This window comes from Crotalus tigris, unplaced genomic scaffold, assembly GCF_016545835.1.
Source record: "Crotalus tigris isolate CLP2741 ecotype Arizona unplaced genomic scaffold, ASM1654583v1 scf7180000020184.803716, whole genome shotgun sequence".
Lineage (NCBI taxonomy): Eukaryota > Metazoa > Chordata > Lepidosauria > Squamata > Viperidae > Crotalus > Crotalus tigris.
The window spans coordinates 750,076-773,457 of record NW_024097897.1 but is presented as its reverse complement, the minus strand read 5'-3'; the positions used below and the strand labels follow the sequence as shown (position 1 = coordinate 773,457).

Genomic DNA, 23,382 nt, shown 5'->3' with positions numbered 1-23,382 from the left:
CTGAATATTGCATACAGTAAAGAGGTCTTGGATTTAGTAGAAACCTGCATTCCAGTAGGAGAAGGCAAGTAATATTACCAGCATTCTTCAAGCAATTCCATGGCAGACCAGATCCACTGGCTCTGAGCTGTAGCAAAATGGCTGAAGTGAGATACAGTTGTGGTCAAAGCAGGAATGGAGCACCCGTGCATGTTTATGTAGGTGTAGAGAGCAGAAGGAAGAAGGAAGTGGAGAGCATGGCGGGCAGACGGTTCACTGGGATTGCCAGTGAGGTAAAGTGAACCAGTCTATTGATCGATGCATCACTACTCTTTGTTGGTTCAAATGTGGCAGATGTGATGGCATAGTTCGTTGGTGGTGGTCATTACCTTTAAAGCCCTTTATGGCATGGGTCCAGAGTATCTGAGGAACCACTTTATCATGATGAGATTAACCTGTCCCCCTTGTTCCAATGGAAAAGGCCTACTACAGATCCCGTCGACAGAGTCCAGGAGAAGAGCTTATTCTGCTGTGGCCCTCACCCTTTGGAATATTCTCCTGCAAGAGGTAAGATCTACCTCCACACTCCTGGCCTTCCAGAAAAGCTTAAAAACCTGGCTCGCTTATTGGCTCGGGGCCGCAATAGGGACCTGTTCCACTGGGCGTGGCTGACAGGGTAGAGAAGAATCTCACTGCCAGGCTACCCATCATCTTGGCATTCAATTTTTGATTTTTTATTCCAATCTTAATTGTTTTTAACACTTTTAAACTTTTTAATATATTGTAAGCTGCCTAGAGTCATTGTATTAGTCAGATGGGTGGCACAGAAATTTAATAAATAAATAAATAAAATAGAATAAACAGCTTGGACTTGAACTACTAGGGATAGACCACGGGTCCTTTTGCAACCTGTAGGATCTTGAAATCTTTGATATGAGAGGAGAAAATGCCACAAGATGCATCTATTTATCTGCTACTTCTTCCTATATAACCAATAGCTAGGGAAAGAAGTTTGCACCAGGTGGGTGGTAGTGTTGGGAAATTGCTTTGTTTTGGCCAAGCATGTGTTGTTGTTGTTATTATTATTGTTGTTGCTGCTGTTGTTGTTTTTTAAAACAGAGGCTCTAAACGGGTTGGGAGCTTATTTTTGCCTCTCTTCTGATCTGGAGAACTCCAGACTCCTGCTCCCCAATCCCGTCTTCACCAGAGTGAAGATCATATATCCCATGTTTCAGTGCCTTCCCTTTCTTTGGCTATTTGTCAAGAATCTTCCCCTTCCTGAGTATGTCTGGAACTTCTATCAACAGAGAGCTGTATGTGTTCTGCAAGTACTTGGCAAGAGCATTAGATAAGTAAAATGGGTAATGCATTGAGTGCTTTCTTTTCTTGGCATGTGTTACTTTGGTTATGTTGTATTATTGTGGTTTTGGTCGTGAAAGAACTCTTTCCTGGAAGGATGTTTGGGTCATTGCTAGAGCGCTGTCATAGATGTGATCTATGTAGCGATGCTAGAGGCATGCAGCTATGAGTGCATGCATGTTCTTTCTATGTGCATGATTATAAGGTGGGAGTATGGCAGTAATTACTTGACTACTAGGTTATGGCAGAATTGTCAGGCATAGTGTTCATATGTCTCATTTTTGCACAGTTGTTTTATTTTCTACTCGGGTTTTTCTACTTCCCTTCTGATCATGCACTAAATATGCCAGTCATTTCACCAACGTGGCAAAATCAACTCGCTCAAAATGTTGCTCAGTGATTCAAAGGATTTTATGACCAGGTGGACAATATTTCTTTTGAAGCTGGGAATTAGTCTAATACTAATTAAGACATAAGACTGAATACAAATTGTACTTCTATAAGCATTAATTATAAAATTAAAGGATCTGAATCCACATTGTTTGTCATATGAAAAATATGGCTGCATCCTCATAAACTAGTAGATGTTTCTTTTAAATTTTCATGTTGCTGAATTGCATGGGTCCTATCAAATACAACACTTAAAGCATCTCCTGCTTTGATTCAGTGTGCAAGACACAGGTACATCTCGATTAGTGTGGTTAATGAATCCTACAAAATGGCTGCATTATTCAATTTTGCGCGATTGAAAGTGATATTTCTATGGAAAATTGGGTAATTGGTTCCAGCTTGATGGAAATAGGCAATTACACTTTTTAAACATAATTTTAATATTTTTATTAATATATCCTTTACAACAATAAAAGACGATAAACTCGTATCCAAAGCATACCTTTTGTAAACTGCCCAAAGTTGCTTTCGAGAGTGAGATAGGTGCCTCATAAATGTAATAAATAAATAAATAAATCTACCATCTCCTATATTCTGCTGTAGTTCTTTAAGATGAACTTCTTTTTGGAGCTTTCCTCAAATAGAACCTTTTCTTCATATTGCAAACACAATGATTAGAACCCCAATAACACTTGTACATGCATGAGCCTCAGCTGCACACGTGTTAGTCTTGTGTAACTGAATTTGGGCTCACATTAAACACAACCTCCTGTCAATTTATAATTTGTACTAAATTGAATATCACACTATTCAAACGTGCACTAATCGTATCCTACCTGTATAGCATTCGTTAATTTGTCATACATCATTTCCAGATATGGAACTAAATTAACCACTCAGCCCCCCTTCTCATGCACAATATGCTGATCTTGGATGATCAAGAAGAGACTAGCAGAAGATAGATTTTAAAATGCAAATAAGCATTCTGGTCAATGTAGGGCTTATTCTCAGACCAAAAATTAATGTATTATTATTATCTGCTTTTCAGAGCTATTGCCCCTCAAAGCAGAATACAAGTTAGAAGACTAGAAAGACAGAATATACTGTAGACTGTGAACCTAATAGATCACATGAGTTATTTCTGAAGGCACCGTATCATTCTCTTTTGTATGAGAACCTAATAGATCTTGATGGAGATCTTATTATAGAACAGAACAGAGTTGGAAGGGACCTTGGAGGTCTTCTAGTCCAACCCTCTGCTCAGGCAGGAAATCCTATATCATTTCAGACAAATGGCTATCCAATCTCTTCTTTAAAACTTCCAGTGTTGGAGCATTCACATCTTCTGGGGGCAGGTTGTTCCACTGATTAATTGTTCCGTCAGGAAATTTCTTTTTAGTTCTAGGTCAGTCCTGGCGAACCTTTTAGAGAACGAGTGCCCAAAAGCTGGCCCCTCCCCCACTCCACCCCCTGCCCCGTCCCCCATCCCTCACCCCGCCTGCCTGCCTGCAGGGCCACTCACCGCCTCCAGGGCCCGCCGCAGATCGTCCAGGCAGCCCAGCAGCTCTATGGTAGTCACGCCCTCTGCCCGCGCCCTGCAGCATCAACTGTGCACAATGAGGTGTGAGGGCAGAGTCTTGTCTACGCTGCCTGGTTGCCATGTCCTTGGCTGAACTGCTCCGCGTGGGCCACACTCAGGGGCAACTCTCCTTCAGGGGGGCTGCTGGAGAGGAGGGGGTCATGGTGGAGGCGTGGCTGGGGCAACAGCATGTGTGCCCACAGAGAGGGCTCCGAGTGCAGCCTCTGGCACCTGTGCCATAGGTTCGCCACCACTGTTCTAGATTCTTCTCTCTTTGGTTAGTTTCCATCCGTTGCTTCTTGTCCTGTTCTTATCACTTTGATAATCATTTCTGCTCTGTTCCATTACCTTCATTCAAGGAAATATAGTGAAATGCACATTTCTAACTTGGGATGTACTATATCCACTCAGAACTAAATCTAAATCCACGTTCAAAGGCAGCCTATATGCAATGAATGGAGATGGGGGAGCAGGAGGCAGAGTTGAGGATTTCTAATTGGTGATAGAGAGGGAGAAGATCCAGGCCCATCAATGCAACCACTTCTCTAGTTCTTTTTATTCAAACATGTACCTGGGAGTAGGTTTCCAGAATTAAAGATATAAGCATTCTGTATGAATCCCATGTCTCAAAAATGCAGCATTGTGTTAATGTTAGTTTAAGTAGCAAGGAGAACAGGCACACTCAACGATGGCATTCATTCATTCATTCATTCATCCCTCTTCACATTAGCCTACATACCAGGAGTTCCCCTGCTGCATCTGTAATCATCTTCCTATCTCCTTAAGTAGGAACATGTAATAGAAATCAAACTTGACTTTCAAACCATTCTTTATTGAAAAGCTGCTGTATGTGGAAACTTCTGTTCTCTGCAACAAGTGTCCAGCACTTGGGCATATTTTCACAAACTATGGTGTAACCATTTGCACCAGCACTGGGAACATCTTGGACAGGAAGATGAGACCTCTGAAGTATATATTTCAGTGGGATTGTTTATATGTGTTGGCCAAGTCTTCCTCTCCTGAAAAGAGACACCAATGTGTGGAAGGTAGTTTTTCTTCAGATGTAATTGGTTTATTCTATTCCATGACTGGATGTTTGGCCCCTGGTTACAACGCAATGTTGGATTTGTTCCATATAGTTTTCTTTTATCTGATAAAACTGTTTGGCCATACAGTAATTCAGTCATCCCGCTGAATGGAAAGCTGCTTGCATTTTCTGCTGGGCCAAACCAGACAGTAGCTGGTACTTTCCATGTATAAGATGATCTGCTGTTCTCCACAGCGTTCTCTCTGGCCTCAGGGGCTGTTTTTTTCACTCTCCCATCAGGCCATCTACTTTTTCTGACATTTATCTTGCTCTTCCCAACCGGTGGTTCTCTTTTTTGGACATCCACATTGTTCTTTATAGCATGTAAATCATTTTTCTCAATGTTCACCTTGCTCTTCCCAGCATGCAACTTGCTTCTCCTAGCCTGAATCTCTTTCTTTTGAGAATATCTTGCCTTACCAACTTTCAGCTCACTTTTTTGTGGTTGCACATCCGCCTTCCCATTCTGCCCTCCCTTTTGGGGGGACAATGAAACAGTATTCTTTCTGATAGGTCTCATATATCCAAGAACTGAATCAGGTTCGTCAAATCTCTGTTTCTGCCCAGTTGGCTGCCCAGTTCTGGTGTCCAGCTCCTCTTTGCGGCAAGATCTGCTCTTCTGTGCTGGAGGCTTCTTAATTTGCAGCTTTCCAGAAAGACCGTCAGTCTTCCCTTTCTGAAACTTTTTCTTGCCATGATGTTCAAATTTCTCATTCTGCTCTTTTTTCTTAATGGCAAGCCTCTTTCTCTCCCCACTATATTCTTCAGTTTCCAATTCTGATCTTCCAATTTGGATCTCTAGGTTTTCATCCTGTTTATTTTTTTCTTTGTCTGGCCTACTTTTTTCTGTCTGGGCCTTTCTCTTTCCATTGCAATTCTCACTATTTTCACTAAGAGGCTCTCGGCTGAACTTCCTGTTCTTAACATGCAGCTCGCTTTTCACACTATAGCCTCTTTTCATCTCAGTCTGCAACCCATTTCTTCTCCTGAGATAATTCCTGGCCTGAAAATCTGCTTCTTTGGCAAATAATTTATTTTGCTTTGTCTGGGACTTCTCCCGCACACATGCGGGAAGGGACTTGGCAGGGTCTGAATGGTTAAACTCAGATTCGGAGTCTGCACTAAGTTCGCTGGACTCACTAATTTCAGAACTGGACTCAGATTTTGATTCACTATGTGACTTTCCAGATTCAAGACTGAGCTTATCCTCCGACTGCAATGACTCATCAGTAGATTCAAAGGTTGAGTCGTCATATTCACAACACGAGCCGCTGTCATCCTCTGAAGTGGACTCAGTTTCTTGAATGCTCTGTTTATCCAATTTTGTGTGGGATTCCTCTTTTCTTGGGCTACTGTTCTTGGGTTTCTCATGAGCAGACAGCACACCTGGAAGAAACTGGATTTTTAATCTAATTAAAAGACTAATTGAGCAACTCAGAACATTCAAAAATTCCAGCCATCCAGGCACAAATATTTGTGGTGTTCTTCCTGACCACATCTGACTACCTACTCATACACCCCTGAAGGAATTCCCTACCTAAAGGCCTAAGTGGAAAATATAGTATACTGCACTAAGACATTAGAATAATTCAAAGTATTTTATTTATTATGTTTAACTTCCTCTGGACTTTCAGTGTGGGAAACAGAGCTAGATAAATATACATTGTGGATCATACAGGTAGAGCTCGACTTACAACCACAATCGAGCGCAACTTTTCTGGTGTTAAGTGAAACAGTTGTTAAATGAGTTTTGGCTCAGTTTACAACCTTTCTTGCCACAATTGTTAAGTGAATCATTGCAGATGTTAAGTGAGTAACATGGTTGTTAAGTGAATTTGGCTTCCCCAATGATTTTGTTTGTCAGAAGGTCGCAAAAAGTGATCATGTGACCCTGGGACACTGCAATTGTCATAAATATGAACCAGCTGCCGAGCATACAAATTCTGATCACATGACTTTGGGGATGCTGCAACAGTCGTAAGTGTGAAAAACAATCCTAAGTCCCTTTTGTCAGTACCACTATAACATTGAATGGTCACTAAATGAAATGTTGTAAGTCGAGGATCTCCTGTACCACAATTGTTTTCCTATTGTTTCTGCTGGCTTCTAAAATCAAACCTAAACGCCCTCACAAAAATATTCAGTGTGCGGATGACACCTTAAAATTTTTAGGATCCACAGGAGTTGTTTACACTTTGGAGGATCAAGAATGATATTCTGTGTTCAGCTTCATTAGATATGGCTCATAGTCATGAAATCATCACAAATGCAACACAGTGGACAGAGTTTATTCAGTAGGAACTTTCGGAATACATGGATTGTAATCAATATGGTGCAGAAGAGAAAAATGCACTGCTGTAGGTCAAACTGATACTACTTTGTGTCCTTATCAATATTTGCCAGATCACTTGAAAGCAAAACACATTCTGTATTTTAATTGTTTTGCTGCTGGCTTGATGAGCCAGGACTCTACAGTCTAGCAATGCCTAAAATCCCCAAGGGAGTAACACAAGGCTGGAACCAAACATGAAAGCTACTTTGCCATTTCAGTTCTGCTTCAGGGCTAAAATGTCGGCTATGAAGATAAACTGTCAGACACTCACCTGCATCTCCCTGGCAATATTTAGTAAAAAGAAGGCTAGGTAGTGCCTTCTTCAAAATCCCTAAAATAAGACAACAGAGTGGCGTGGGGATTGTAAAACTGACCGGAATGACACCATTAGTGTCTTCTTTAACTAAATGTCATTATACCATGTTGTGATAAGGAGACATATGTCTTTGGTGACCAGCAGTTCCTCATAAATATCCTCTGATATTTATCCTCAGGTGTGACTCTGTAAATCAGGAGAAGAGCCACAGAGACACTTGTGAGTTTAATGTTCCTCCAGGCAGTTAAGTTGCTAAATTACTCACCAGTTTCATTCTGTTTATCACTGAGGGAACAGGGAAGGTTATGTTTGTTCTCTGAAAGGAAAAATGTACCCTGAAGTTACCTGGTGCAAAAATTGTGAAGTTAGTAGAGTTAGTCAGGATTTTGAACAATATTATGTGTTTATACAAAGAAACAATAATTATCTAAACATTCAAACACTTTGATGCTGCAAAGAATATCAATGCATAAATACCAGTTAGGAACAGCATTGCCACAAAAATATAGAGAACATTTTGCATATGTTGGTTGCTGCAGAAATTGATCATAAGCCTCCAGCTTATATAAAGAATATATACTTCTATGCTCACAAAGACTATAACCAAATAACCAAATCCTTTAGGAGAGCACTTTTGTTAATGTCCTCCTCATAGCGCTCTTGGAAAGAAATATAGGGAAACCTTATATGAAACCCAAGACTGCCCCCCCTCCCATGATAGGGGTACCATAGAAACCACAGATCGTGTTCTTCTGTGTTGCCAGTTCTACAGGGTCATTCACCAATGGTTGATTACCCCTCTTTTATTTAAATTTCCAAGGCACTCTGATAGCTTTTATTTGTACTGTTAAATGATCAGAATCAATTTATTTCCCTAAAAGTAACAAAACTTTGCTTTGCCCACAAATGGTTGCTAATAGTTCTTGTTGTTAGAGAATAGTTTTGTGTTGTTCATTTTATTGAATGAACGTTTATTGTTCAATGAATGAAATAAAGATCTGTCTGTATACAAAAGCTTTTTTTTTCATTGTAAATTTGTGACTTTCTCTTTGGCAGCAAGTTAATCATAGATGATATTCTGTTCTCAACATTCCTTAGAGGTAGGGGTGATTCTGAGCAGAAAAGAAGCAGATTCATGTTTATGAACTGAATACATTAATTCCAGCTTCTGATCCTATTTGTGGGAAAAAGCTTCAGAAAACTGACAAGATTTTTCAGGATATAATGTGATCATAGGAGAAAGTATGCACAATAGATTTATAACATGTGTAATAGATGTTACATTTTAGATATAACATGAGAAAATCATTCTTTGAACAAAGGATATGTCTGCAGTATATTCCTGAGAGACAGTTAATTAGTAAACATGAAAATGGTGTGTTCGTACTTGTCATTTATTGTCCTGATATTAATGGAAATAAAAACAATTTTATAAGGGATTATTGGTATTACAAAGAGAAATCTAAATGTAACTCATCTATAAAGAATTTGTTGAGCTCTTGGTTTAAAGTTGCAGTAAATTAATTTGAATATAAGAGGCAACAACTTTTGGAGACCTCCGGTGGATAGCGTCGATGATGGCGGCTACTTTGTAGCCGTCCTCCTGGGCGAGCGTGAGAACCGCGGAGTACGGCAGACACCAGCTGTTCCGCGGCTCGAAATCTCCCTCCCGGGCGAAGGGAGGGGGAAGAGAACCACCCGAATAGAGGTAGAGCCTCTTAAACCCCCCAGGAACTTTTCTGTGGGGGGTGGAAAGAGAGCTCCCTCGGAGTTCGGGTTGCCTCCGCCTCCCAGCTGTCTTTGTTCCTTCGGGAACAAAGTGAAATGCCGCTACCATCTCCGCGTTTAAAGGGACCGGGTGAGTGATTTTTAAAGCGAACAGAGCTGGATAAAGGATTGGACTTATTGATTTTATTTGCTTTTTAGTTTAGGTTGATTTTTTTTTCTTTGTTCTTTGTTTGTGTGGAGAGTGAAAGTAAAATGGCGATTTGAAAGTTTTTTTTTTCTGGAAAAAAAGTGAGTTAAACGGAACATTATGGACTATATAGTTTTTTTATAGTTTTTTCTTAAACCTTTTCCTTTTTCTGAAGGTGGATTTGTGTTTTTGAAATATTCTTTAAACTCTCCTTTGTTTTTTATTTTTTGAGGATTTTTTTATTGCTTTTCTTTAAGAAGGAAGAAAGAAGAAGTAAGATTTTTTTAAAAAAAATGGCTTTAAAGAGGCAAGCAGCTTCTACAGTTCCTAAGGTGGCTTCTTCTCCTGAGATTCTACCTGTACAACAACCTAAAGCTACATCACCACCTTCTCCGCCTCTGCCAGCAATAACTGTACAAGATATGAAAGATATAATGGGAAATGCTGTATCTCAAATCAGAGGGGAAATGAAGGAGCTTTTTGACCAGAATAAAACTCAAATCAGAGGGGAAATGAAGAATCTTTTAGAGAAGAATAACACTATTCTGAGGCAAGATATAGTAATGGCTATATCAGGACTTGCTTCTGTGGTTGAGAAGCTAGATTCTAGAGTGGAAGAGGTCACAGATAAGGTTGATATTCTGGAAGATAAGTTTGAAGGCATGGAAAAAAAGATGGAAATTTCACAAGATGACATTGTTATGTCTCAGTACAGGGAAATGGAACACGCTTTAAGAATCAGAGGTCTGAAAGAGGACATGCATCAAGATCTGACAGAAATTGTGGTAAATGACCTTGCTGTTATTTTGAATAGAGAGAAAGAGGAGATATTCAGAGAAGTTGAAAAAATTTACAGAGTTAACTCTTGGGTCGCAAAACAGAAGAATTTACCAAGAGATGTGGTGATTTATTTTGCAAAGAAATGTCTGCGTAATGAAATCATACAAGCTTTTTATAATAAGAGGTTTCAGATTGCTGCTCAAGATGTCATTATTTTAAAGGAGATCCCATCTCTTTCTAAGAAAGAGAAAAGATTTCGCTTTTTTAGCTAACGAGCTGAAAAAAAGAATGATGCCATTCAGATGGGAGATTCCGATGGGTATTGTTGTGAGCCATGCGGGGACGCGTTATAGACTTAATACAGTTACTAAAGCAAAGGAGTTTTACAGCTCGGTCCTGGGAGCAGGCTCACCATCATCTATGATGCAGAAAGTTTTGGATGGCAAAGAGGTGGAAAAGCAGTCTGAAGGATTAGGTGTGATGTTGGCTGGAGAGCTACAGGCGGAGTGGTCGCGACAAACAGAGATCAAAGAGCAAAGAATGATCCGAGCAGTGCATAGACATAAGGAAAAGGAACAACAGAAGAAAGAAGTTAAAGAATCTCTTCAAGAAATTGTTTCGTTGCCGGTGGGAGGAGCAAGACCCAAGAGTTCTGCAGTACATTCTTCAATGGCAGACCTTCAAGCAGTCTTTTCCAGGCTTCTGATCAAGGGAGATGGTAAAGCTCCTGACTTGGAATGCTAATGGCCTTAATTCCCCCCAGAAAAGAAAGAAAATCTTTCATTATTTAAAGCAACATAATAATGATATTATCTGTTTGCAGGAAACACATATTATATCTAAAGATCAAAAATATTTAGTTAATGCTCGCTTGGGATCTCATTTTGTATCTTTTGCTCCTGGGAAAAAAGGGGGTGTAGTCATTTATGTCAAGCGAAATTTATCAGCCTGTTTGGTAGGATCTGATCTTCAAAGGAGATATGTTATGATTGAAGTTGGCTTGTATGGTAAGAAAGTACTTATAGTGGGATTGTACGCACCAAATCAACAACAGGAACAATTTTATAGATTGTTACACCAGAAATTAACTTTGTTGGACTACAGATCTGTTATATTAATGGATGACTGGAATGGTGTGTTAGATACACAAAGAGATAAAAAACGTTCTTCCATTTCTTTTAAACAGGCTAAATTACCTAAAGCTTTTTTTGATTTGAAAGAGGACTGGGAGCTGCGAGATTACTGGCGTGAATGCAATCAGGAGGAGAGAGACTTCACTTTCTTTTCAGATAGACACCAATCCTTTTCAAGAATTGACTTTTTCTTGATTACAACTGATTTATATTTTAGGGTAAAGAATGTTAAAATTTTTCCTAGGACATTGACGGATCATAGTTTGGATGGAGTTGGTTGATGAAAAAGAGGAGAGGAGATCATGGAGGATGAATGAAAACTTATTTAGACAAGAAAAGAATGTTCAAAAATTAAAGGAGCAGTTAAAGGATTATTTTGCTTTAAATATGCATAAGGGAACTTCAGTGTCAATGGTATGGGATGCAGGTAAAGCCTTCATGCGAGGGATTTTGATACAAATGAATAATGCTCATAAACAAAAGCAGATTCAGAAACGTAAGGAATTGGAAGATGAGATTAAATTAAAAGAAAAAACTTTGATTTTAAATCCTACAGATGAAAAAGTTAAAGAATCTATAAAATTGCTTAAATCACAATTCAATATGTTGATGGCTGATCAAACTGCAACTAACTTATTGTATATGAAACAAAATACATTTTGTAATGCTAATAAACCAGGGAGATGGTTGGCTTACCAATTGAGAAAGAAACAGAGACAGAGAATTATAGATAAAATAAATTATAATGGCAAATTGGTATATCAGAAGGAGTTGATTAAGAAATCTTTTTTAGATTATTATCAAAAATTATATAAGAGTACTAAAGTACAGGTTTTAGATATAGATAATTACTTAAATGAAGCCAACTTCCCTAAATTAACAGAAGATCAGAAACAAGAAATCAATGGCTCGATTACTAGTGAGGAAATTGAGACAGTGATTAAAGAATTAAAATTAGGTAAAGCACCGAATACGGATGGCTTGACATCTATTTATTATAAAACTTTGGCACAAGAGATGATTCAACCTTTAAGCGAGCTTTTTAATAATATATTACAGAGTTTAGAGACTCCCCCGTCATGGGGTAGAGCCTTTATATCTTTAATCCCAAAAGAAGACCAAGACCTTACTTTACCAAAGAATTATAGACCTATATCTCTCCTAAATGTAGATTACAAGGTTTTTGCAAAAATCCTAGCTAATAGGCTTATGAGGGTTTTGCATCAGGTTATACATAAGGATCAAACGGGTTTTATAACTGGAAGGTACATGAAGAATAATGTCAGACAAATTATTAATTTATTAGAATATTTAGACAAAAATAATCAAGTTTCTGCAGGATTGATATTTTTAGATGCTGAAAAAGCTTTTGACCAATTGAATTGGCAATTTATGTTAAGACTAATTGAGAAAATGAATCTTGGAGAAAAAATTTTACAAGCTTTTGGTGTTATTTATCAAAAACAAACGGCACAACTTATAGTTAATGGGGGTTTGTCAGAGGTTTTTACAATAGAGAAAGGGACTAGACAGGGATGTCCATTGTCACCACTGCTGTTTGTTCTAACTTTGGAAATATTGCTGATTAAAATTCGAGAATCACAATAAATAAAAGGAATAGAAGTCAATAAAAAAGAATATAAATTAAGAGCCTTTGCAGATGACTTGGTGGTTACCTTATCTCAACCTACTTATTCTGTAGTAGAGTTATTACAATTGATATATCAATATGGACGGGTTTCGGGTTTCAAAATTAATAACAATAAGACTAAAATATTACCCAAAAATATGACCAATCTGGATAAGCAGACTTTGGTTAATTTGACAGATTTTGAGGTGGTTGATAAGGTAAAATACCTGGGGGTTACTTTATCTATCTCTAATGTAAAATTGTATAAAAATAATTATGAAAGGTTGTGGGTCAGGATACAAAGAGATTTGAAAAATTGGGAGAAGTTGCAATTATCTCTTTTGGGAAGAATTGCGGTGATTAAAATGAATGTTCTGCCAAAGTTCCTTTTCTTATTTCAAATGATACCCATCTTAAAGAATGAGGTTAATTTAAATGAATGGCAGAAAGGTATTAATAAATTTATCTGGGCAGGGAAAAAACCAAGAGTAAAGCTTAAAATTATACAAGACATTCGTGAGGGAGGTGGACTCAAGGTACCGAATTTGAAATTGTATTATGATGCTGTGGTTTTAACATTAATTAGTGATTGGGTTAATTTAACAAATGCAGAAATACTCCTCTTGGAGGGTTGGGATTTACTTTTTGGAGGGCATGCCTACCTAATTTTTAATAAAAAAGTTGATAGGGTTTTTAAATCTCATATTATAAGGATTTCTTTACTTCGGGTTTGGAGGAAATATCATAGAAGTGATTCTAAAATTCCATTATGGGCTATACCTTGGCATGCGATAGAGGGGATAAGGAGAGGAGTTAAGATGGATAGTGTTTCTTACGCACAATTACTTAGATGGGACGGTAAAAATTGGCAGTTAAAATCTTTGGAAGATTTAGCACAAGAAAATATTATGTACTCATGGTTTCAGTATAGACAAATAGTGGATAGATGGAAAATAGATCGTAATGTGGGTCTGCTTAGAGAAGATGAAAAATTTTTTAAACAAGTAAAAGATCAAAGACGAACTCACATTAAGAGAATTTATGGGGTACTAGTAGAATTGGATTCAGAAGCAGAATTAATTAAAGAATGTATGATTAAATGGGCACAAAATTTTGGTGAACCAGTTCTACTAGAAACTTGGGAAATTATCTGGGTGAGGAATGTCAAATTTACACAAGCCCAGAACCTAAGGGAGAATTTTTATAAAATGTTTTACAGATGGCACCTTGATCCACAAAAAATGTCTCGTATGTATCCTGACTTACAGCCCAAATGTTGGAGATGTGGATGTTTGGATGCTACTTACTATCATATCTGGTGGTCGTGTAAAAATATAAAAGCCTTTTGGATTAAGATATGGTGGAATATTCAAAGAACTTTTAGGGTAAAATTTACCCCACAATTGTTCTTGTTAGGTATTGTTACTGATTGTGATACTAAGGAGATTACATTGATGTTAAATTTAATTACAGCCGCAAGGTTGTTAGTAGAGCAATGTTGGAAGAAGGAATCTTTGCCTACTTTGCAAGAGTGGTTTTTTAAAGTTTCTTATTTGGCGGAAATGGCAAAGATTTCGGCTTTCTTGAAGGATCAATCGCAAGAGAAGTATTTTGCGGTATGGAAAAAATGGATAGATTTTATACAACATAAGTTGAATATAAAAAAATATTATTTAGTTTTTCAATAACTTATATATAAAATTTAATATTTTATAGATTGTACTCTTTTTTCCTTTCTTTTTTTATTTTTTTTTCTTTCTAAGTATTTTTTTTCTTTTCTTAATATTTATGTTTTTTTATACATATATTATTGTTAATCATTTTATAAGTTTTTTAAGTAATGTATTTAGACTTATTTATGGTTTATAATTTTTTTAAAGATTTTTTGAAGAAATTTCAATTAAGCCTATATTCAGCTCTGGGAAGATTGGGGGAGGGAATGGTAGGGTTGGGGAGGGTTGGGCAGGGTTGTTTTTGTGAAATTTTAAAAATTTTCAATTAAAAAAAAAAAAGAGGCAACAACTTTTACTGTTTTAGATTAGATTTAGATTCATTAACCAGAAATGTGTGAGATATACTGAATTCTAGATTCATTATTCATAAAATAAAAATAGTTTTAATTAATTAAGTAAATCTCATTAAATTAATTGCTAAATGTACTTGGACCCACACATATACTGCATTGATACATTACAATATCCTAGATTCTTAGGGAGAACTTGGTGTGTATGAAGGCTAACACCAACTAAAGAACTAGCAGTTGTGACTTCACATTGTTGCATGCAGATAATAATAAAGGTTAGTTAGCTGCTGGAAAAAGATTTCACAGACTGATTGCAAACAGCGGCATGACAAAGTAGCAACAATGGTGTATTGGAATATCTACAAAAAAATACCACTTACCTGAAGCAAGAATTGTGAAACCACAAAATACTATATCAAAGTAATAGAAAATGAAATTGAAATGCTGTGGGACTTTAGAATTCAAACAGACAAGCACCTGCTTCACAACACCCCAAATTTAACAACTGTTGATAAGAAAGACAAAAAAAAAGTCTGGAAAGTGGACACTACAATATCTGGAGACAGCAGAAGAGAATAGAAAGAACTGGAGAAAATCACAAGATATAAAGACTTGCAGTAGAAAAACTGTGGCAAAAGAAAACAAGGATGGTAACAATAGTAATAGGCACCAAAACATCTGAAGCAACATTTGAACATCATCAGCATCAATAAAATCATCATGTCAATTACAAAAGGCATTTTTACTTGGAACAGCTTACATCCTGCCCAATACCTTTAATATTGTTAAACATCTGCTATCCCAGGTCCTTAGGAAGGACTACACGGACAAAAATGCTAACTCCAGTGTAAAACATCTGGTTGACTGCATGACCAGCCTTAGTATATTAAATCTATATGCTGCTCAATTCCCAGTGATCCATCTAAGTTTGTGTCACTTGCCAACTTAATAATTATTTTTCCTACCTCTCTACCCTTCATTATTAAAATTATAGAAGAACAGAAAACTCAGGACTGAATGTTATGGCAATTAACTCATACTTCCTTCCAATTTGATGAGAATCACACTCCGAATAATATGCCTTTACACTTCATTGTTACTGTATGCCATTTAGCCCATATTTAATAGTCTTGCTAATTAGCAGATCATGAGGTACTTTGTCAAATATTTTGCTGGAGTCAGGATACATTATGTTGACAGCATTCCCACAATCCATTTATGGAAATTATACTCTCAAAAAAATTACATGAGAAGATTTGTTCTTCATAAAACCATGCTGACTTTGGCAGCTGGTAGTTGAAAACATTGTCTTCAAGATGTTTATGAACTTTAAGATTTTCTCTGGAAACTTCTCAGATATCAGTGCCAAATGCACCAGCCTCTAATTCCTTGCATTGTCTGGTTTCCTCTTTTTTTGAAGATATGAATGTAAAAGAATAGGCTGCTTAGAAAAACTGGATGAGCCTATGCTGCCTTCTTCCCCTCTTATTTGACCTTTCTTCCCAGTATCAGCATGGCAAAATTGCCAGTAAAGCTGCAATCTTGAAACAGGTATGGGAGGACAATGGAGGAGGCGTTGTTTTTGAAGCTCTGGAGTCACCAGCAAACAGAGTAAAGCAGCCCAATAAAATAAGACATATTTCCTTCAGTGGAGTAAATGGTCCAAAGGAAAAGCAGTATAGAAGGACAGCAAGGAAAAGTGCAAGTATAAAAACTCAGTGTGGAAAGTTGCAAGTACTCTACATGCTGGCCAGTAACAAAAAAAAAAAAAGAAATTTCAGAGAGAGACAATGCAGTGTTCATACAAATAAAACATTGCTAAGTAATATTATGGAGTGTAGTATTGTAATAGTAATACTAATATTGTTTGAATAGTAAACCAGTAGTATAATATAGAGTGCAATAATTGTTATAAAATTAGTGGTTAGCAAAGTGGAGTGGAGTGGAATGGAGTGGAATGGAGTTTAGTGGAATAGAGTGGAATAGAATAGAATAGAATAGAATAGAATAGAATAGAATAGAATAGAATAGAATAGAATAGAATCACATATAGACTTGTAAATTTTACATTTCACTTTTGTACCATGTTTTTTTTTCCAAAATAAAACATCTCCCTATCTTTATAGGGAGATATGAATATTTACCTATTCAGAGTCCAGTGCTTTTGAGGCTCTTTTGAATCTGAGTCAATTTAATTGAGTACAATTATAAAAAAAAAAGAATCCTTTTGCTCTTTTCCATTTATATGGTAGTCCACTAGTTTCCCCAGAATTTCTCAAAAGTGATACATAAGCACTGGCTAGATCCACAGCATATTATATCAAGTTCAGAACAGCTGCAGATAAATAGGAATAAAATTATTAAACTTGTATTGCAGAATGCTGAAGAAACAAACATTTGTTTAAAATGAATGACCGGCAGGTTAACATGTCTAAAATAAGGTGACTTTCTGCAAAGTTGTTTTTCAAAAGAAAACTTTCTGTAAGAGTGCCATCACATGCCGTGTTCAAATGAATAAGGAAAAACAAAACAAAAGGAGGAAAATGTATTATGACAGTGCACCAAAACTCTCACCACAACTGAACGTCAATGATATTGAATAAAAGCAAATAGTGGAATAATTAAAACAGCAGCAACTGGGCAGGTTGTTCCACATTCTCGAATTATGGAGCTTTGTGCAGAAAAAAAAAATTAAAGGAGATGAAATTGATACAATCTATGGCATAATTCTTCAGTAGAATTAATGACAAATAGGGAGACTGCTATTTGTCTGTGGTGGTTAAACAAAACACTAGCTAAGGAAGTCAACACATAAACATGTAGCACCAAAATGATTTAACCATTATCATACATAAGTAACAATTATATTTCAGTTAAGTGTTTTATTTGTTTGTATTTGGAATTAGAGAAGGTATAGTGATTTAATAGTAGTCTTCCTTGAATGAACTAGGATCTTAAGTACAGAGATGACATACACATGAACAGCCATAGCAATTGAAGGAAGGGAAGGAAGAGAAGATGCTAGAAGATTGGGAAGCAGGCCAATTGGGGAGGCTGCACTGGGGAGGGCAGGAGAGAGAGGGAGACGTGCATTGGTTTCACCCTATTTGTTAAATACTCCGTTCGGTTGCGAATGATGACTAAACATGGCAAAGTTCAACAGCTCTTTATTCCTCTTTAATCAATACTTGAACAGAGAGTAACAGGCGCGCAGGCCTCTTTAAGCGACCAGAGACCCGGACAAAAAACACAACAAAGTAGCAGGGCGTTTTCGCACCTTGCGCATGTGCACAAGGCCCACACCACTCAGTCTGGTCCAGGGCAGCTTTTGGAATGCCCGGGACCAATGCAACATCCCGAGCCTGCTTTTGCAGGCTCAGGACACAACACTATTCACTCCAAAAAGTCATTCCAGGATCCTTCAGGGATCTCTCTGCGTGTGACGTCATTCAAAATCCAGAACTGCCAAAGCATTCAGATTTATTTTCCTGTTGAACCAGGCCAGTCTGAATCAGCAGAACTTCTGGAATGGAATGTTTTTTTCCAGTTTCAAAACAAAACATATTTTCCATTCCATGTGCACTCTTAATTTTAAGTTAGAACAATTAATCAGCAAACGTGATGGAAAATCTGCTTCCCTGATTTGACTCCTCGTTCCTTCTTTGATACTGCCTAGCATGCCTCTTAATTGACTATAGAGATGTTCTCAGGGCTCTTCCTACTTCTGGTCCTTTTCCCCACAATCACCCCTTCTATTCTCTGATAATAGAGTAGATACCATGCCAAGCTGCATATGGTCTAGCAAACTACGTGGCTTTCATTGTTTCACATATTACAGCCAAACTATGTATTTCAGTTTTCTGTCTAAAGTTATATATATTTAATTCATACATTTACACATTACAGAATCATCAAAGACAATAAAAAAATCCATAAAACATAAAACTGAATATGCTGTATGATGTCATCCCATAAAATCCATTTAAAAAGCTAAAATCAAAACAAAAACTCAAAACACGCAGCCCAAAAGGGAAATCCAGGTTTCCCATGAGTCTCCCAAAGCTCATATGAATAAAACCTCAGGATGTATGACTTACTTTCTGAGGTTCTCTTGGAAAAAGACTTTTAAACTATATTATTAAAGTAACACATACACATCCAGAGAAATACAGAAGTTTGCTGTATATCAAGAATAATAATATCTGCCATTTCAAGATGGGAGATTATCAGAATTTCTTCCGAGATTTTATACCTTGTATTCCAAGTTCTGAAAACTGGGCAGTTATCCTTTATCCTTCCTTTGAGGTAGGACTTCTGGAATATTCTCTCTCTCTCTCTCTCTCTCTCTCTCTCTCTCTCTCTCTCTCTCTCTCTCTCTCTCTCTGTGTGTGTGTGTGTGTGTGTGTGTGTGTGTGTAAAAAATGATCTTTTTATTCTAAGAAGCATCTATAAAAGAGCAGGGTTTCAGAGGGTGCAGTTTTATTACTTGTAAAAAAGAATAAGTGGGAAGAATATTATACAAGTAAAATATATTTAGAAAACTAAAACTGGCCCTCATTTTGTAGATTGCAATTAAGGAGGAATTTAGAATTATTATTATTTTTTAAAAAAGAAGACAACTGATATGAACTTCTAAATCAGTGGCCCAAGGCATATCATAGGATAAAAAGAATATTTTCCCTTTTCCAATCCACGTTCAGCATTATGAAGAAGTGGAGGGCAGTAACAAGCTATCATATTCTCATCCTGTCATCTTATGTGCATGCAAACATACTGTCTTCCCTTTGCAAGCCTTTGCATTTTCCTAAAGGCTCTGTTCTTTTTAATTTCCATTTTAAAAAAAAACCTCATCAGGTGTAAAAAGTCTCATGACAATTACTGCTAGGACTTATCCATCTGGAATGATGCTGCATCAATGTGTTGGTATTGCTGAATAAGGGCACCACTGAAAGGAGGATAATCAAAGAAGGATGAAGATGCTGGATCTTTACCATTTGACAGCACTTTGTATGCTTCCATTATCTCCTTTGACTTCTCTTCAGCCTCTTTTTTGTTATCCAGGTTTTTATCAGGATGCCACTTCTTCAGCTGCATTCTGTACCTATGCAGTTAGAGGGAAGACCACAAATAATAAGTCTCTTGAGCAAACTATTAATTCCATTCTAAGCTTTCTTTCATTCTGGAATACTTCTCAAAGGATCAGAAGCAAATATATTGGACAGATACTCCCACTAGTACCAAGGACAATATAGGTAGTTGTTTATTGACTGTCTCATTTTAGCAACCATTTGTCATTACAATGGTGACAAAGAAGTAACTTAACTAATCTTTCCATTTATGAATTTCACAGGTATGTAAAGAAAAGCTGAAGTAAAATCGTAAATACAGATGGTTTCACTTAGGGGACCATCTCACTTAACAACTTTAGCAACTATGGTTGCAAAACAAGGACTACCTATGCTAAACAAGGACTTCATAAACAAGGACTATCATGCTAATGATGGCTTTTCTCAGCACATTTCAATCCATTATTTCTATGCTCAGGCAGAAACACAACACAGCTTTCTTCAAATATTACAGTAAAGGGACAACAGGAAGAAGTAAAAGTTCTACCATGCTGAGGCATTCTTGCTTTCTGTGTTTGTGGCAAAGAAATTTTCCACCCTACACATAATGCTTTTCATACCAGCAGAAAATTTTGTCAGAATTATGAATCTAAGTATAGAATCCTAACCTTTCTTAACAATGACTTGAAATTTGAAAGCGTTTATTTGTTTGACTTTGTGAGGCCTCTGAAAGGTTCTCAGATCACACTTTGAGAACAACTGAGAAAGATGATTGGGAGTGCATCATTTCCGAGTAAATTCAGACAGTTTTTTTTACACAGAATGTTAGGCTATTCCAAACAGGACTTCTTCTGTTCCTATGAGAATAGTATCATAGATAAACTATATATAAATGTAGGGTTCAGGCCAAAAATTCTGGAAAGCAAGCTAAGATGCACCTTCTGAATAGTTTTAATGATTATATTACTAGATTATTACTACTTTTTATGCTATAATGCTTGTTTACTTTTTATTTTAATTAATTCAGCATTTTATACTTTTGTTATTAAATGCCTTGAACATCACTTCAGGGCAAAAACATCGGGTATCCATCTAAATAACTAATTAATCAAACCAAACCCATACTTTTATTTACTCAAGCTTTGGGGTTTTTTATCTGGGTTTAGCATTACTTAAAAACCATTGTCAAACTTACGGTTTTCAAAAACCTACCAATATTTCCTGATTTATTTTCTGCTTTCCCCTGTACTTTGATTATCTGCCATCAAATCATTGTTGATTCTTAGCAACCAAACATATTTTTTTCATGATGTCCCCTATACTAGGGGATTGTCACTATTGTACCCTACTATTTAATGGTGATGATGTAAACTTGAGAAAAAGCCTAATTCTTAATCAGCTTCAGTGAATAAGTAAAGGTGATAGCTAAATTGAAGTTTTAAAAATAAAGATTCGCAAGACATGGTACTCTAGATATAATTGCATTGTAATGCCCACAATTTCTCACTAATGGCCATGTTGACAAGGAATGATGGGTGCTGGTTCAACAATATATGGAGATTGCTGATCCTTATTTTAAAAGAAAGTTTCAGACTTTTGGCTGAGAATTAAGACGTTTAATCCTCAAATGAATTTCCTTCCCCACCCTCTAATTTTAATTTAAATGAAAAAGTAAAAGCTATTAAAAGATACAGGGACTTTATGCCTACTGAAATTTAAATTTAAACAAATTAAATTGTACATACTTTATTAATTTTCTTATAAAAACAGAAGATCCCAGAAAGTATAAACAAATTCTATCTGCCCACATAGAGAAACTGGTGGCTTTGGGAATGGTCCACACGCTCACAGTAGGCACTAAAAGCTGGAAGGCTGAGCATGTGGAAGGCCGACTTACGCCATTTTAATATCATCATGGGAGGCATTTTGAGTGACCCCCAGGATCTTGTAATAGTCTATTCCATCTTTTGTCCATCCTGCAAAGAGGATGGAAGGCACCCTGGAAGATCTTGGCAAACTCATGTAAGCTGGGAACAGGTAGTGGCTGGAAATACCTGACCCTAAGGAAGAAAAAGAAAATAACAGTCTTTGAATGAATGGGTACACTTTACATCTATTAATCTTTTCCCACTGCTGAACTTTAAGTACTATCCACCTATGGTGAGATCAATATAGGAAAGGAAAGAGGAAGCAGTGAAATTTCCTTTTTCCCCAAACAACAGATTATTACAGATTTTAAGATTACATTGTCATTAGCAGTGAGAAACCAAAGATCTGGTTCCTAGTCAGATAATTGACTTGCTGGTGAAGATCGGTTTACTGATTTCTTGTCATTAATGGCAGAGGAAATCAGTGATCCATTTCCCACTGTAATCCAATAGAAAAAAATGAGCAGAGATCTTCACAGCCCTGAGCATTTTGTGAATGAAGATTGCCCTGCTTTCAAATGAGTATTAAGGCCCTCTCCTACAGAAACAGTGAATGGAGCCTTACTGAACGGCAAGGGTTTTAAAGACAAACACTTTCGGCCACAATTTACACAACCAAACTGATGAAACCTAGGTCCTACCTTGCAGTGCTAAAAAGATTTTCCTGTGTATTATCTTTTTCTCATGTAGGCAGAGTTATAATCTCTGAAGACTACTTACCTGGGGTATGACAGGGAGGGGTTAATTGTGATGTCAGGGGCACTATCACTTGCATTCAGGTTTTGTGATTGGTTGTCCACAAGTAATAAGCAAGTGTAAGGGAAATTCCATACAATTGCTTGTCTCCTGTGCTGCTCCTAGGTGTTTCTAAAGCGATCTTCAGAAATTCCACTCTGGATTGCCACAACTGCCAATAATCTTGGACTGGGACTCAGTCCAAATTAGGGCTACCATGAGAGCTGATGGATCATTCCCCTGCTTCTTTCTTTTCCATCCATGTGAGGAAGACAAGTCTTGCTGGCTAGTTCCTCTGTGGACTGATTTACCAAGGGCTGTCTTTTCCTTTTAGGGACTTATCTCTTCTCATTAATCCCTGTGGCTTACCTTTGCATTTCCAGAGGTTTGCATGCATGGATGTCTTTACTCTCTGCCCCATTCACCTTTTCTACCTTATATCTCTTCACACTAACACAGATCCTTTCTTTTAATTTTTCATTTCTAGTATGGTCATTGCTCTGATGTTACAATAACCAAAGCACTAGAGAATAAATTATTCTCTGGATCGCACAATATTTTTCATGGAAGCTTTGTCGCAAAGAAGAGTGGACAGTTCAGATTCATGGAAACAAAGCAGCAAGAATATGTCTTCCAAAAATAAAGGGATGGGAAACTTTGCTCTACTACAGGAGAAGATGGGAAAGCAAGGAACATATTGCACCAGCCTGGCAAGAAACTGGAAGGGCTTCTGCTACTTTTCTTTAGAATTATATTTCTCTATACATATAAGATTAAATAAGATAAGATAACCTTTATTGTCATTTTTATACTGTGGGCACAATGGCACACATCAAAAATGAAATTTAGTTATATATTATATAATAGCTTTCTGTCATTTCTTTTGACAGTAGTCATTTTTATAAACATTTATGTCATTCACAGCTGTTTCCACTTTAGCATTCCACAAAGCTTAATTTTACATATTTGTTTTTATATTCCCCATTAACTCCACACACTTATGTAGCACTTCATAATTCCTTTCATACTGTTGCAAGCAGCTTCCATGTCAAATCTTTCCTTGAATCTACTTTCAAATTAATATCTAGAGACATTAATCTGTCTTCTAATACTTTTTCATGCAGGACTCC

At 37.0% G+C, this 23,382-nt stretch overlaps 1 protein-coding gene across 1 annotated transcript; it reads right to left on the bottom strand.

The window, feature by feature from the left end:
* Positions 1–4,175: 4,175 nt before the first annotated feature.
* On the bottom strand, positions 4,176–22,193 carry LOC120318346 (dnaJ homolog subfamily B member 2-like). Its single transcript, XM_039365827.1, has 5 exons — positions 22,159–22,193; positions 21,487–21,649; positions 19,515–19,624; positions 7,308–7,358; positions 4,176–5,780 (listed from the first exon to the last, which is right to left on the bottom strand). The coding sequence occupies exons 2-5, from the start codon at positions 21,609–21,611 to the stop codon at positions 4,207–4,209; spliced, it is 1,860 nt and encodes a 619-aa protein (XP_039221761.1). The 5' UTR covers positions 21,612–21,649; positions 22,159–22,193; the 3' UTR covers positions 4,176–4,206.
* Positions 22,194–23,382: the final 1,189 nt, after the last annotated feature.